At 37.0% G+C, this 16,004-nt stretch overlaps 1 protein-coding gene across 3 annotated transcripts in view; it reads right to left on the bottom strand.

Moving 5' to 3' along the window:
- The window catches only part of ROCK2 (Rho associated coiled-coil containing protein kinase 2), a 107,479-nt gene that overhangs the window by 51,414 nt on the left and 40,061 nt on the right, over window positions 1-16,004 (bottom strand). For all 3 annotated transcript variants that reach the window (XM_037048723.1, XM_037048726.1, XM_037048724.1), the window contains exons 2-3: window positions 14,714-14,795; window positions 13,769-13,869 (exon numbers count right to left, since the gene is read on the bottom strand). In XM_037048723.1, coding sequence (XP_036904618.1) covers window positions 13,769-13,869; window positions 14,714-14,795 — 183 coding nt within the window. The remainder of the gene's footprint in view (window positions 1-13,768; window positions 13,870-14,713; window positions 14,796-16,004) is intronic.

Raw genomic sequence — 16,004 nt, forward strand, 5'->3', positions numbered from 1 at the left:
ACCGGCTGCCTCTAGCACACACCCTGAGCAGGGACCAAAACTGCAGCCTAGGTACAAGCTCTGCCTAGGAATCAAACCTTCGACCCTCCAGTTTACAGGACCATGCTCCAACCAACTGAGCCACACTGGCCAGGGCCATCTTATTTAATCTTCACAACAATCCTAATGAGGCATTATTTCCACTTGTCACAAATGAGAAATTTGAGCCACAAAGAAATTAAGTAATTTGCCTGAGGACTACACAGATGGTGAGTAAAATGAAGACTTAAATGTTGTCTGCATCCAAGAATCTACACCCATGCTATTTCCACACAGATATCACCCACGACTAGGATGCTCTCCCCAGAGCAGGGCCAGACTGGAGCTGTCGAACCAGCCTTCCATTCACTCAGTGCCCCTCCCTTTTCACTCAGAAGCACGTCAGTCTCTGTACAACAGATTATATGGTCGCACTACTGAGGACTGGAGGAAAGAAGATAAAAGGTAACTGAGCTCCTGATGACAGACCAGAGAGTGACCCGTATGATCTAGCCCACTCCCACCTTCCCAATTTAAACCTTGTCATTTTCTTCTCCTTGTTCATACTTCAGGCACGCTTACCTTCTTTCAGTTCCTCTAATATATCTTTCCTGAGGATCTTTACTGGCACCTGGAAGGTACTAGAAAATCTATCAGTCTCCTGACTTCGATTCTTCCCCAGATACTAGCCCTTCTCTATCTCACTGAAATACAAATTCAAATGACTGACCACTCTATCTGCAGTAGGGATTCACTGCTCTCCACCCTAGAACTCTCTTACTTGGTTTTTTCCTAGCACATACCATACTTACAAATTTTTTATGTTTTTTTCTCTTTGGATATTTATTCATATATTCTTTTTTAAAAATATTTTTTATTGATTATGCCATTAGTTGTCCTATTTCCCCCATTCATTCCCCTCCACCCTGCACACCCCTCCTCCATCATTCCCCCCCTTTAGTTTATGACCACGAGTCTCAAGTTCTTTAGATTCTGTATTTCCCACACTATTCTTGCCCTCCCCCTATCTATTTGCTACCTACCATCTATGCTACTTATTTTCTGTACCTTCTCCCCCTCCCACTCCCCTGTTGCTAACCCTCCATGTGTTCTTCATTTCTATGGTTCTGCTCCTGATCTAGCTGTCCTCTTGGTTTGCTTTTGTTTTAGGTGTGGTTGTTAATAACTGAGTTTGCTGTCCTTTCACTGTTCATATTTTATCTTCTTTTTCTCAGATAAGTCCCTTTAACATTTCATATAATAAGGGCTTGGTGATGATGAACTCCTTGAATCTGACCTTATCTGAGAAGCACTTTATCTGCCCTTCCATTCTAAATGAAAGCTTTGCTGGATAAGCAGTCTTGGATGTAGGTCTTTGGATTTCATGACTTGGAATACTTCTTGCCAGCCCCTTCTTGCCTGTAAGGTCTCTTTTGAGAAATCTGCTGACAGTCTGATGGGAACTCCTTTGTAGGTGACTGTTCCCTTATCTCTTGCTGCTTCTAGGATTCTCTCCTTCATTTTAATCTTAGCTATTTTAATTATGATGTGCTTTGGTGTGTTCCTCCTTGGGTCCAACTTCTTTGGGACTCTGAGGTTCCTGGATTTCCTGGAAGTCTATTTCCTTTGCCAGATTGGGGAAGTTCTCCTTTATTATTTGTTCAAATAAGTTTTCCACTCATGGCTGTTCCTCTTCCCCTTCTGGTACCCCTATAATTCGGATGCTGAAACGTTTAAAGATGTCCTGAAGGTTCCTAAGCCTCTTCTCATTTTTTTGAATTCTTGTTTCTTCATTCTTTTCTGTTTGGCCATTTTTTTCTTCCTTCTGGTCCACTCCCTTGATTTGAGTCCCAGTTTCCTTTCCATCACTATTGGTTTTCTGTGCATTTTCCTTCATTTCAATTAGTTTGGCCTTCATTTGTTCCTCTAATTTGTGACTAAAATCAACCAGTTCTGTGAGCACCCTGATCACTAGTGTTTTGAACTGTGCATCTGATAGGTTGGCTATTTCTTGGTCGCTTAGAGTTATCTGCTCTGGGGCTTTGAGTTCTTCTTGAGCCATAATGTTTTGGTCTGTTTGTGCCTGTTATGTATGAGGGACAGAGCCCTAGGTGTTCACCAGGGTGGGGCAACTCAGTCACTGGGTTGTGACGTTGTATGTGGGGGTAGGGTCAGAGAGGGGCAATGGCAGTCCCCTCTGCTGCTTCCTGCCGCTGGGGCCTGCACAGTCCATCTCACTGCTTGCTCCTTCGCCTGGTTTATTGGTTTGGCTGAACGGTTCGTTGTTGTTGGACTTCTGTATAGTTCAATTTTCTGTGTTTTGTTGCATTTTTGTTACTAAAGTCTGTTGTTTTTAAACTTGGTTGTGCAAGGAGGCCCAGTGTTTCCACCTACGCCTCCATCTTGGCCCCCTCACAAATTTTTTATGTTGTTACCTTATATTTATTGTCTATCTCCCATATTAGAACATAAGCTCAACAAAGGGTAAGATTATTGGTGCCTGTTTTATTCTCCAGTATACCCTCAGTGCCGGGCACAGTGACATCACTGGCAATTAAAATAGATACTCACTAAATATTTAATGAATGAATTAATGTCTGAAAAAAACATTTATATTGGCCAAACTATAAATTTCCAGTTATAAGAAAAAAATCAACAGGTAATATTTCTAGTTATCATTCATCAAGTACTGCCCACATATGAGATCAATAGTTTTATTACATTGATTAAAATAAGATCGACCAGCCCTAGCCAGGTGGCCCAGTTGTTGGAGCATTCTGCAGGGGCCTTTCTCACTGAAGGCAGCCTAGAGAGGACATCAGTGAAGATGATAAGGAAAACCAAGGAAATGAGATGCAAGGTCAGCAGCCACCTCAATGTCGGTAGTGTGGCAACTTCAATTACTGACACAGATGACCTGAAAACCCTATTCCACAAGATGGCAAAGTGACAAAAGCAGCTGATCCAACTAGCTGAGAATTCGTGTGCTCCCGAGGCTGAGCAGGGTGGGGCTGAGTATATGCAGGCTTACCATTCTACCAGCATCCAGATTACTTATCCAAGAAGAAGAAATGAATATGAAATTCCAGGAACAAGAAATGAACAAAAGACTGGGGCTAAAAACCTTAAGTGCTTGCTTTTTGCCCATTGACCAGATAACTAGAACAATCTCCATTATCTGTTTTATTGTTTTTATCTAAAGATGTCTTTTTGGTAATGATCAATGTGTGTTTTTTAAAAAGCCTAGTTTTTCTCAATACATCTTTAAAGGTTTTTAAACTGCTTCATATCTGGTCAAGTTAAGATTTTTAAGAGCCTCATTTTTAATTTGTAATAAAAGTTTACAAGTTGATTTTTTTCATAAAAGACAATGAATTAAAGGTCGTAAATAAATTAAATATCTGTGGGGGAAAAAAAACACAACGAAGCGGCAAAACACACAAACCAATGGTTTTCAGGCCTTTGTCATTTAAATAGGCAGCACAAGACTATAATCCCCAAGAGAAGAGAAACTCGCCAAGTCAGCACCATAACTATTCAAACACTGTCCCAACCAGCATACAAGTGATCATTTAAACTAAGTATAGTGGTCCTGCTGAGTTGAGGAAGCAGAGATCAGAATTCAAGATGGGTGAGGCAGGTAAGATTATGCTGGGGAGAAACAGAAAAGCAAAGAGCAATGCAGAGGGGGGTGCCTAGAAGTACCAGGTGACTGAGTCCTTGGCTAAGGGATGAAGTACCCAAAGAGAAAGTACCCAAGGTTTACCAGAGAGCAACTGCTATGGGGTTGATAACAGAAGAGAGACACTACAGTTTAAACAGCATTGGAGGGACATTTGATTTCCAGCCACACAAAAGTGGAGGAACCTTGCCAAGTTTTTGGACATTCAGGTGAGATTAGGAGAAAGAACCATGCTCTAAAGCAAGGCCTACTCTAGCACTCCCTAACAAGCCCTGATAATACCAACCTACAAGGGCAAAAGAGGAGCAGAGTTGAGAGGTTCAGTCCTCCCAGTAAAAAGAACTCGAGAAGCAACTTGGTCTTTTCACATATCTACATTTACAAAGTAAAAAACAAAGCCTGCACAAGGTAAGGGTGATCAGCAAATAACTGGACAGCTTGTTAAAATGAAAATAAACATTCATCAGACACAACAGAATCCAGAGTTTCTATCATGTATCGATAAGGACCAGCATATAATTTAAAATTACAATAGGTGAAAAGGAAAATGTGATTCACCATCAAGAAAAAAATAGAAACCTCCAATAGATGTTGGACTTAGGTAAGAAAGAAAAGATGGTAAAATATAAAAGTAGTCTTGAGTGAACAAAGGGAAGTATCCACAGGAATGGAAACCACAAAAAAGAACCAGGTGGAAATTCTGTAACTGGGGGAAAAAAACCTAAAATGGAAACTCATCGGAAAGGCTAAAGAGAGAATGGAGAAGGAAGGAGCCAATAAACTTGAACTCAAATCAATTTGAAAAATGAAGATAAAAGTGAATAAATGAAAATGAACTCATCTTGGATGCCTGAGACATTTTTAAACGGTCTAAAATAAGTGCAAATATAAATGGACTAAGCACTCCAATTCAGAGGCAAAATTATGAGAACTGATTTAAAAGCAAAACCTAACCTTATATATTTTAAATATAGGACCAAACAGGTTTGAAAGTAAAAGGATGGGATAAGATATACCATGCAAATGGCAAAAATAAGGTGAACGCAGCAATATTAATAACAAAGTAGATATCAAAGCAAAGAGAAAAAGAGGGTAATTCAGACAAAAGAAGTGTAATGCATCAGGAAGGCATAAACATTCTAAATATGGATGCATCTAATAAATGAGCCTGAAAATTCATGAAGCAAAAATTGACAGACTTAAAGAAAAAAAACTGACAAATCCATAATTTCAGTTGGAAATTTTAACATCCCCTCTCAGTACTTGATATAACAAGTAAACAAAACTTTAATATGGCTATAAAGAAAATACAGCCCATAATGAGAACTGCCTAATCAAATTACAAGTATAAATAAAGGTTATTACATCAATAGATTACATCACCTCTCATTTTAAAATATTTTGATATTTGAAGTATTCTGATGTACTGCAACTTCACAGGAAAAGAATCCTATGTGCAAAGGGCCAAATATGTTATGATGAGGGTCAAAAGTTACATCCATCTTCTATATTAACTTACTAAACTGGAATAACAATTCCTTTGATTTATATATTATGACACTTACAGAATGCTGAAAATAAACCCATGGAAAAGCAATATGAAAACACGAGTGGGGCCCTGGCTGGTATAGCTCAGTGTATTGAGCATGGGCTGCAAACCAAAGGGTCACCAGTTCGATTCCCAGTCAGGACACATGCCTGGGTTATGGGCCAGATCCCCAGTAGGGGGCATGTGAGAGGCAACCACAGACTGATGTTTCTCTCCCTCTCTTTCTCCTTCCTTTCAACCTCTCTCTAAAAATAAATAAATAAAATATTTTGTAAAAGAAAAAGAAAAAAAAATCCCATGGGTGTGGAGCAGGGGATTAAGGGACAAAAGATCCTAGTCTTAAAACTGAAAATACCTTCCACAGCAGACAGACCAGCTTTTTTAACTGATTTTTCTGTCCAATAATCAATCATTTCAAAGCAAATGCTCATTCTAGCACTGCTGTTATATGTTGTTTTAAAAAAATGCTTAAAATAGGTTGCTATGGTATCCCTTCTTCTATATTTATGCCACTCTTCAAACCTTCACTTAATCTAAGAACAAATTAAATTTTGAATTCTTCCTAACTTCATTACAAAAAGCAACCCATATAACAGGAGTCAATGAATTAATTTATACTGTAATATTATTACTTATGACTCAGACCATAAAAGAATTTTAAGCATTCTGTTGTAAAGCATAGCTATGAACAGAAACAAAGAGATACTTGTCACATGGTAGAAAATAGTTAAATATTGGAATGTTTAATCTTTTTGTAAAAAATATTTTACTTATTTGTCTTTAGAGGGGAAGGGAAGGAGAGAGGAAGAGAAACATCAATGTATGGTTGCTTCTTGTGCATTCCATGCTGGAAACTGGCCTGCAACCCAGGCATGTGCCCTGACTGGGAATCGAACCGGGATCGTCTGGTTCACAGGCCTGAGTTCAATCTACTGAGCTACAACAGCCAGGGCTAATCTTTTATAAATGAATTAATGAAACAAAAACAAACCTGGAAGGAAAAGGCCATTCATTCAAATAAACAAAAAGTTAAACAAGCATAAGATGATTTTCTAACATGAGAAAATGTTTATTGACTTTACTTTTGGTGATTCTTTATGCAAAACTACTTCCTTCTCTGTGTTTCCATAGTACTTATAATAAACTAATATTATAATTAGTTGTGTATATGTCTGTTCCATAAGTTCCTTCAGGCACAGAATACAAGCATTAATATGTGGGGATGCCTAGTGACTGGCATAACGCTGAATTGTCTAACTCAACAAGTTCAACAAAATCATATCTATACATATAAGATCTATAAAATGTTTAACAAATAAAGACTATTTGGGATAGATGCTCTAGTTAATAAGGCCTAAGTTTCATTTAATCTACTGTGACAGAATACCTAACTGGCTCACAACACAAGAGCCAAGAACCACCAGCTTACAGTCTTTGACCTGATGTACAGAACAAACACTGGGAGGCAATAATTGTATGCCAAACATCCTCTTCTAAAATTCATCAGCACTAGTATCACAAAGTACTACAACCAAACACTATTACTTTAGGAAAGCTGGTTTCCATTGATCTTCCTTCCGACAGTGTCCCTTTCAGAATGGCTCTATTAGAATCGCCCCCAGAATCTCTGTGTGCTCCCCCTTGTTTTTAGCTCCTTCTCTTCTAGTCAACATGGATGGATAAAACCAGGGAGATACAGCAGCTATTCCTTATCACACTGCACAGAGTGCTGCTTAGAAGCATGGATTTAGACGTCAACAAACCTGCGCAAAAATCCTACTTATTTATGAACTATGTGGCCAATTAACCCCTCTATATTTCAGTGCCTTCACCTACACAGGAATCTCATAGAACTGTTGCAAAGATAAAATGAGATAAAGAATATAAATACTTAGCACACAGAATATACTTAATGATGCTCCTAGCCTAATGTTTCTATTTGTTGGAGAAAAGATTGTTAAATTCCTCAGTGGGTGTTGCAAAAACACCCCATAATTGACTGTATATACATACATGTAAAATAAAACAAACAAAAGAGCAGAAAAGAGTTGACAATGGTTTCATCTCAACTGATGGAATTCCAGATGATTTTTATTTTCGTGTATTTGCTTACTTGTATTTTCTATAGCTAATATGTACTTCCTTTTAAAAAAATTTTAAGTGAATAAAACATTCTTACATATAGCTAGAGACATGCTTGGAAAATCCTAAAATGAGCCTACTGCTCCTGAAACATTTTTGGACAAAGACTTCTGAAAATATTTCTAAATAAAGTGCCCCATTTGAGGCTTTCAAATTTATTTTTAATATTAAAACAACAGATTATTTTTACAGGAAGATCCAATGCATACATGTGACAAACCTGGAGCAGTTATTGTGTGCCGCTAAGGTTTCCACCGAAGAAGCAAGAAAACAGTATCCTTGCACTTTGGTCTGGTTGCAGCAACCATGACTGAATGGGGGAACACAGGAATCACAAAAACGTGGAGGGAGAAAGACAATCTTTGCAACTCAGAAATAATCTTGTAGCCAGCAAAGAGCCTGTCTTACTCCAAAAAAGGACTAAAAAGTTTGAGTTTACATGACAAGTGTTAGAAAATAATTTCCCTTACACTCTTGCTGGTTGATTCCACTTTAAAAGCTTAGTTTAAACCACTTAAATTACAAGTAAGTGAGTAAGAGGGGAGAAAAAAAGAACAAGAGCCTCACCTCACACCTGTCTTAAGTTATCACTGAGAGCCTGTATCTCCTCAGCACACTGAATCCTCAGGAAGCACCTGAGCCCAGGAATCAGGAAGAATCACAGTCAATTCACTTCAATGAAAAATTTCTATGGTTCAGGCTCTGTGTTGTACAGAATGTAAAAAGGCAAGAAAAATCCAAGTGGACTTATGCAGTTCAAACCCATATGACCTGAAGGTCAACTGTATAATTAAAAGATGCAGAGGAGAGATCACACTCAAATAAAGGTCAGGAAGTAGAGTAAAAGGAAGGAGGGAATTTTTATTTTTTAAAATGAGCACTGAAAGACGAAGTGAAACAATGTGACTGAAGAAACAGATAAACAGAGTATGCTCTGAAATTAGTAGCCTGCCCAGAATGAATAGTATATAATGAAAAATAGGGGTAAAAAGAGAGAATTGGTGACTTCTTAAGACTGCTCAAAAGGCCAAGATGAAGACTTTAAGCTTCATTTAGTAGGCAAGGGAACCATGAATGCAAAGAGACACAATGAATATATTTTAGAAGGACCAATTTGGCAGCAGTTTGTATTTGGCAGATTAGATCTCTTCTTCCCATTCTTTGTGTATCTCAATATAGAGAGGAGAAGAAATAAAGAAAACACAATGAAAGAAAACATATATGTTTAAAAAAAGCCCCATAGCTGATTCTATTACACAGGGACTGGAGCTAGGAGTGGCACACAAAAATATAAGGACAAGTGGTACAGAGAAAAAATAGCCCTGAGTCCAATAGCACTGAGTCCAGCTGAGCTTGGATAGCATGAATCTACAGATAACTTAATAAGCATAGTCTTGATATTTTCTCTATCAGTACTTCCTAATCTAAAATCAATAGCACAATGTTAGCCGAAGTGGAAAACAAAGCAGAACACAAAGTATATGCTCATACCTGACCAGGGATAAAAGGATATCTTGCATAAAGGTGATGGCAATGAAAACCAAAAAAGCAGAGAGACTAAAGAAATAGAAGCAGGACTTACTGAAAAATTAAAGAAATGAGAAAAAGAGAAATCAATAAAATGATTCCTAATTTTTATGTTTTTTTTTAATATTTTATTTATTTATCTTTAGAAGGGAAGGGAAGGAGAGAAATGTCAATGTATGGTTGCCTCTCGTGAGTCCCCTGCTGGGGACTCACCTGCAATCCAGACATGTGCCCTGACTGGGAATCGAACCGCAATGGTGTGGTTCGCAGGCCCGCGCTCAATCCACTGAGCTACACCAGCCAGGGCTGATTCCTAATTTTTAAAAAATATTTTATAGAGAGAGGGTAAGGGAGGGAGAAAGAAAGGGAGAGAAACACTGATGTGTGAGAGAAATATCAATTGGTTGCATCCCTCTCATGTGCCAACTGGGGACTGGGTCCACAACCCAGGCATATGCCCAGACTGGGAATCAAGCCAGTAACCTTTGGCTGTGTGGGACAATGCCCAACCAACTGAGCCACACCAGTCAGGGCACGATTCCTAGTTTTTTATTTGAACAACTGGGTTGACACTGGAATCATCTCGTAACATGGAGAAATTAGAGGAGGAACAGATTTGTGAAAAAACAGTGAAGTTAAAGAGGGAATCTAGAATTCTAATTTCACATGGTTTAGGTAGCTACGACGCATGTTAATGGAGATGTCAAATAAGCCATCGTAGATACGAGCTGAAGAGCAAACTAGAAAATTCTGAGCAGTAGCTATAAATTTGAGCCTTGACATTACAAGGATTGCATTCAAAGTCACAAGAATGCATGAGCTCACGTTGGGAGAGAATGCAAATCAAAGAAACAAGAGTCAAGCCTTTGGGAGTTACATCAGACCCTTGATTAACATTGCACTATTCAACAACAGTGTGCTGCAGTGTGGATGAGGGGAAAAATCCACTCCCCGCCAGGGCTACTGTCTGTGGAGTCTGCATGGTCTCCCCATGTCTCCATACGCTTTCTCTGGGGACTCTGGTGTCCTCCCAATCCAAAAGATGTGCACACTCAGTTAACTGGTGTGTCGGGTGATGGGGTGTATAGTGCAGTGCACCCTACAATGGAGTGGTGTCCTGTCCCACCTTGTGCGCCCTGAGCTACTGGGATAGACTCTGGCCACCCTCAACTCTGAAGTGAAATAAGTAGGTTGAAAAATAAATTATTTTACTTGTTTTGATTAATCTTTCTTAAATGTATGTATAACTCACATTTATCTCAATGTTTAATATTAGAAGTGTTTTGGGTATTTACTTAGAAGTTTGGTAATATTTTTGTGGCCACAAATACAGAACTTAACTCTTGTTTTTATCAACTAGCCTATGGTAAAATGTTTTCATTAAAGTATGCCTTTCCCTTCAAGTTGCAGCTTCTAAGAACCTACTGACGATGTTAAGTGAGGACTTACTTTATAATATTTAGAAGTCAGGCGAAGAATGAACCACTAAGAGATCTGAGAACAAAAAGCCAGGAACATAGGAAAAAGTAGTGTTTCAAGAATAAAGAAGAACTGAAGATTGGTAAGAGCCTGAGTAAGGTGAAAGTGAAATAAAATTACATACAGCGTCTGTATTTGTTGGCATAGAAAAATGGTTTTGACCACACAGCAAAGAAAATGGACCCTGAAGTCATCTGCCTAGGTTCAAATTTCAGTTCAATTACGTAGCAGCTATGTGAATTTTGGCAGGTTATTTATCCTATCTCCCCGAATCTCTCCATCTATAAAATGGACATAATAGTAATAATATCTATCTAAAAGAACCGTTGTGAAGAATGGTTACTAAATTGCTTAGAAGCCTGCCATGTTCTAACTAGTATAACAGTGTATGCTACTATTTATTGTTGTTTTAAAAAATGCAAGTTACAAAACCATTGACATAACATATATATAATACATATTACACATAATTATATATATAAGTATAAAACACACATATATTACACATAATTTTAGAAACAGAAAAGTTGGGAAGTTACATTATCAATAAAAGTAGTTCTCTCTCAGTAGTGGAACCAAAGGTGATTTTAAAAAGTATAATGTTGGCTTATTTTCTCATTATTCTACAATGAACGTATTCTACAATGAACATATAAATAAAAAAATTAATTTCAATGGGGAATCAGAACTGATGCGGTTTTTATAACTTAATGGAGAAGGGAAAGGTTTCAACTTTCTTAAAATACAAATACTTAGGATAGTCCTGGCTGGTGTAGCTCAGTGGATTGAGCTCAGGCCTGCGAACCAGCAGATAGCGGTTCGATTCCCAGTGAGGGCACATGCCTGGGCTCCTGGCCAGGTCCCAGCAGGGGACACAGGAGAGGCAACCATACATTGATATTTCTCTCCTTCCCCTCTAAAGATAAGATAAATAAATAAAATCTCAAAAAATAAAATAAATAATTTAAAAAGTAAAAAAAAAAACAAAAACAAATAATTAGGATAAAATATGACTTCCCACTGAAAATAATGTGACACTACGTTTCCAATAGTCCCCAAATGTCTCCAATCACCCGTGCACTCCACCTAACCCTGAACACTTTAGAGCTGAGAGTGGGAATGCATTCACATGCTCATCGTGTAGTTTTAAGTAAGACAACCACCAGGAAAATATTTAATGTCACTTAACACTTTTCTTAAGAACATGTGGGGTAGACAATATCACAAAACCAACTAAAGATAAGGTCCCCAAATGCCAAAATAATAAGATATAACTTCAAAAATTATAATGCTAAAAATACTTGCCCTGTTAACTATGAAAACTTGTTTTTATACCTCCCCCCAATAAAGAATCACATGTAGGTAATTCCTAACATATATGCATTATGTTTTAAAAAGGTTAATTTATAACCGTATTCTTAGAAATCAGACTACAGTCTTATTTTGAAACAATAGTACTGGCCAGCTCACAATAGAAGTTTCATGAATGTAGCTGCCTTATGTGAGTACCTATGTAACATATCACCAATGCACAGAATGGTTTCTGACATACAATAAACATCTGTTAATCAACTGACAAGAGGACTATTTGAAGAACAATGTATATTCTACTAACAGAGATGAAAACTATGTATTGACCTTAAGAAAACATTTGCAAGGCTATAATTTGTAACTTTCTTTTTCAAAGCAAAGAGGGTTATATCCAAGAAAAGTCAGTAAACATAAAAAGAAGTGAGTATGCATACTATGATTTAAAAAAAGGTGATGTCACTGAAGCTCATCCCAACATACATGTATACTGTTCCTGGTTAAATTGTGTGTTGTCCTTTCCCCGCCACCTCCAAAATCATAGTTTGAAGTCCAAACCACCAGTACCTCAGAATCTGACTGCATGTGGACACAGGGCCTTTAAATAGGTAAGTTACAATGAGGCTGGTAGGGTGGGCCCTAATCCAGTCTGACTGGTGTCCTTATAAAAGAAACTTAGTACACTAAGGCAGTCCAAATTTTATTTACCACATTACCAATAACTCTTGTCTTAATAATATTCAAGAAAAATCATTCTTTAATCCATAATTACTATTAAGCAATCTATTCCTTGAGTTCTTCACATCCAAGTATAGGTCATTGTACTGTTTAAATTTCACTTCTATCTGGCCAATCATCTTCCCCAATTGATGATTTCTGGATTTGGGCTCATAATCTAAAATCATCCTCATACTTCAGTTTTAACTCATTTGCAAAATTATTCAACATTCCACCATTGCCTTCATAAAATTTATTAATAAAATGTTTAGTAAGAGAAGAAAGAACCCTAGAACCTATCCCTGAGGATCTCTGTCCAAGGTACCATTCATGCCTTCATCAGCCTCATTAGAATTACAGCTATTTGTTATAATTTAATATAATTTAGCTGCCTACCCAAATGCTTATTCTCTGACATTTCTCCATATCATCTTCATGTATGGCAGACTTTTCCAAATCTATTGTGGATACATACACCTATTGCACTACCCTGATCCTCAAGTTCAAAAAACCTATCAAAGAAAGCAATGAAGGGGAAGAAAATGACAAACGTTAGCCTGCCAAGACTTGTTCCTACTTGTTCCTAGAGAAACCTGGGCTGGTGGTATATAGCAATCACAGCTTTTCTTGGTGCTTGGTCAAGAAGAATAAAACACTGTTGAGTGGGAAATGGAATTTGACTCCATAATTCAACTGTAAGGTCACAAACAGTAGTTTCATACACAAGTGATGGAAACAGAATTATTATAGTTTCTCATTTAATACTATAAATGAAATATTTATTGCAAATGTTCATAATATGCAAATGAACATAGCTGATTCCATTTTGACCTATAAAGATATATTTCATATTTACTTTGTTATTAAGGTATCTTTGTTGGGTTTCTCATACATCTAAATTTATCAGTTAATTAAGCAGAGATATTATATTAATCCGAACATAATTAATATAATTTCATAATTACATAATTATAATTAGGATATGATTATATACTATATACTATAATTAGTATGTGGTATATAATAATCATAATATAATGTACTAAGGAAAACGCAGTAGTTCTGATAAATATTAACCAGGCAGATCGCGTGTGACGCCAAGCTGGCCTTCCTCTACATCACACTGTTTCCGAGGTAGTAAGAGACCTGGTATTTACAGCACAACCTCCTCCTTTTATAGAGAACCACCCTGAGGCTCTCTCAGAGATAGACTGACTTGACCAAACTCAGAAAGCTAATTCTGGCATGACTGGGCAGAGAAACTACATGTACTCCAGGGTTACTGAAAATGTTTCACAAAACTATGTGGTCAAAATATAACAACAACAACACAAGTATGTTCTTACCAACTGGACCTCGCCAAAAGCACCTCTTCCAATAACTTTCACGACATCATAGTCTTCTGCCTTCATCTGTAGACCTCTAATTTTTTTCACAATTTTCTCATCTACAATAAAAAGATCACCACATTTACCATTTAATCATAATTATAAACAATATTTTAAAATAATCACTATATCTGTTAACACATTTTTATTTCAAGAAAGTGGGCAAAATCTATCAGTTTTTAAAGGCTGCCATTTAAAAATCTAAGCTACACATTAACTTCACGTCAAAGAACAAAAATGCTATGGTTTATTAACACATACAAACAACCACCACTGATTACCAAAGAGCAGCAGTTAAGCTATCCTGTTTCTGACTCTGCTGCTTGGCAAGTGAGATGACAGCTGAAACAGCGATGACTCAAACAGTCCTGAGTGCATTCTAAATCATGGGAGAAAGTTGCTACAAAATTACTTGCAGAGCTAACTTACTAGTGGATTTTGGCAGCTTGTTTCTTTTGTAATCACATATTGTGGATATGGTAACTATACCAGCAAATACTAAGAGTCATCATATATATGGCAATAATTGTTACTACATTACCTCTCATTAACTACACTGACTGAAATATCTACATTTATACAAACATAATTAAGTCTTCCAGATAATGTAAAGGTAAGTCTTAGAGTTGTTAGTAGTAATTTAAAACTTCTCTTGGAATTGCTATAAATAATCTGTCCAGAAACTACTAGTTTTAATAATTTATACAAAACCTTGAACTTTACCTACTTTATATACTACAATTGGTTCTGCTGTTTCGCTTTTGAAAATAAGAATATCAAGTAGTAAGCTAAAAATTACTTAAGTTAAATAAGTTAGTAAGTTTATGAACTTCAATAATATTAATCAAATAAATCTCATTATAGTACAGTTAGGGGATCAAATATGAAGCTTAACATACTTACATCTATTTAAGAAATTGTCTATATTCTTGTTTTTCCTTAAAGCAGGAAAATCCAAATCAAGGACCAAGGAATTTAAGCCATCCTATTTAATAAAAAATAAAAAGAGGAAAAAGTTGTTATAATTTCCAAGCACTTAAAAATGTCTTTACAAACAGCACAATTTACAATAGCCAAGAGTTGGAAGCAACCTAGATGCCCATCGGTCAATGACTGGATCAAAAAGCTATGGTACATTTACACAATGGAATTCTATGCAGCAGAAAGGAAGAAGGAGCTCCTACCCTTTGCAAGATCATGGATGGAACTGGAAAGCATTATGCTGAGCAAAATAAGCCAGGCGGTGTAAGACAAATACCATATGATCTCACCGTTAACAGGAATCTAAACAACAAAACGAACAAGCAAGCAAAATATGACCAAAGACACTCAAATATGGAACAGGCTGACAGGGACCAGAGGGGAGAGGGGAGAGGGGAGAGAATCACAGGGGAAAAGGGGATGGACTCACATGAACAAGTATAAAGGACACATGGACAATAACTAAGGTGGGGGGCGGAAATGGGAGGGAGGTGGGGAGCACGGGGGCAGGGCTGGGAATATAAGACAGAAAACTGTACTTGAACAAGAATTAAATTAAAAAATGTCTTTACATTTTATCATACATTGTTCTCACTGAGAACAACATGTCAATCCACTTTGATAAGAAACTGCCCAGTGGCCCCACAACCAACACCTCTGACTGACTTCCTGTCTGTCAGAGAGCATTAAGATTGACCCTATCATGTTTTCCTTTGTTCTCTTACCCAACAGAAAAGTCATTTTGAACTATGACTCCACTATTATTTTTGTGGGTTAGATGTCTTTTCTCTCTTCAAATGTCCAGTTAAAAATTCAGCAAACTTCTGACTTTAAAAACTACACCCAGACTAAAGAAGTTGCCATTCATTCATCATTAACTTTGTGCCTACTGTAAAGAATAGAAAATCCGAAAATAAATAAGACACTAACTATCCTTACCTTCAGGGAACTTTAGCCTCAAAACTTCATTTCCCCTAAAAACACAAAAACAGGATGATGTATTGTTCTGATTTCTACTTTCTTCTTTAAGTTTTCTATATTTTCCAGACTTTCTATAAGAATGCATTAAATTTAAAATCAAAATAGGAAAAACTACCTGTATATAATTTGGTGGGTGTGAAAAAAAATAAGAAACAAACCAAGTCTCAAATTAGATATGCTTGTGTAGGAAACCATATTTCTAAAACACTATCTTATATACTGTCTCATCCCC

This window comes from Sturnira hondurensis, unplaced genomic scaffold (genome assembly GCF_014824575.4).
Source record: "Sturnira hondurensis isolate 20B ecotype Veracruz unplaced genomic scaffold, ASM1482457v3 Scaffold0006413, whole genome shotgun sequence".
Lineage (NCBI taxonomy): Eukaryota > Metazoa > Chordata > Mammalia > Chiroptera > Phyllostomidae > Sturnira > Sturnira hondurensis.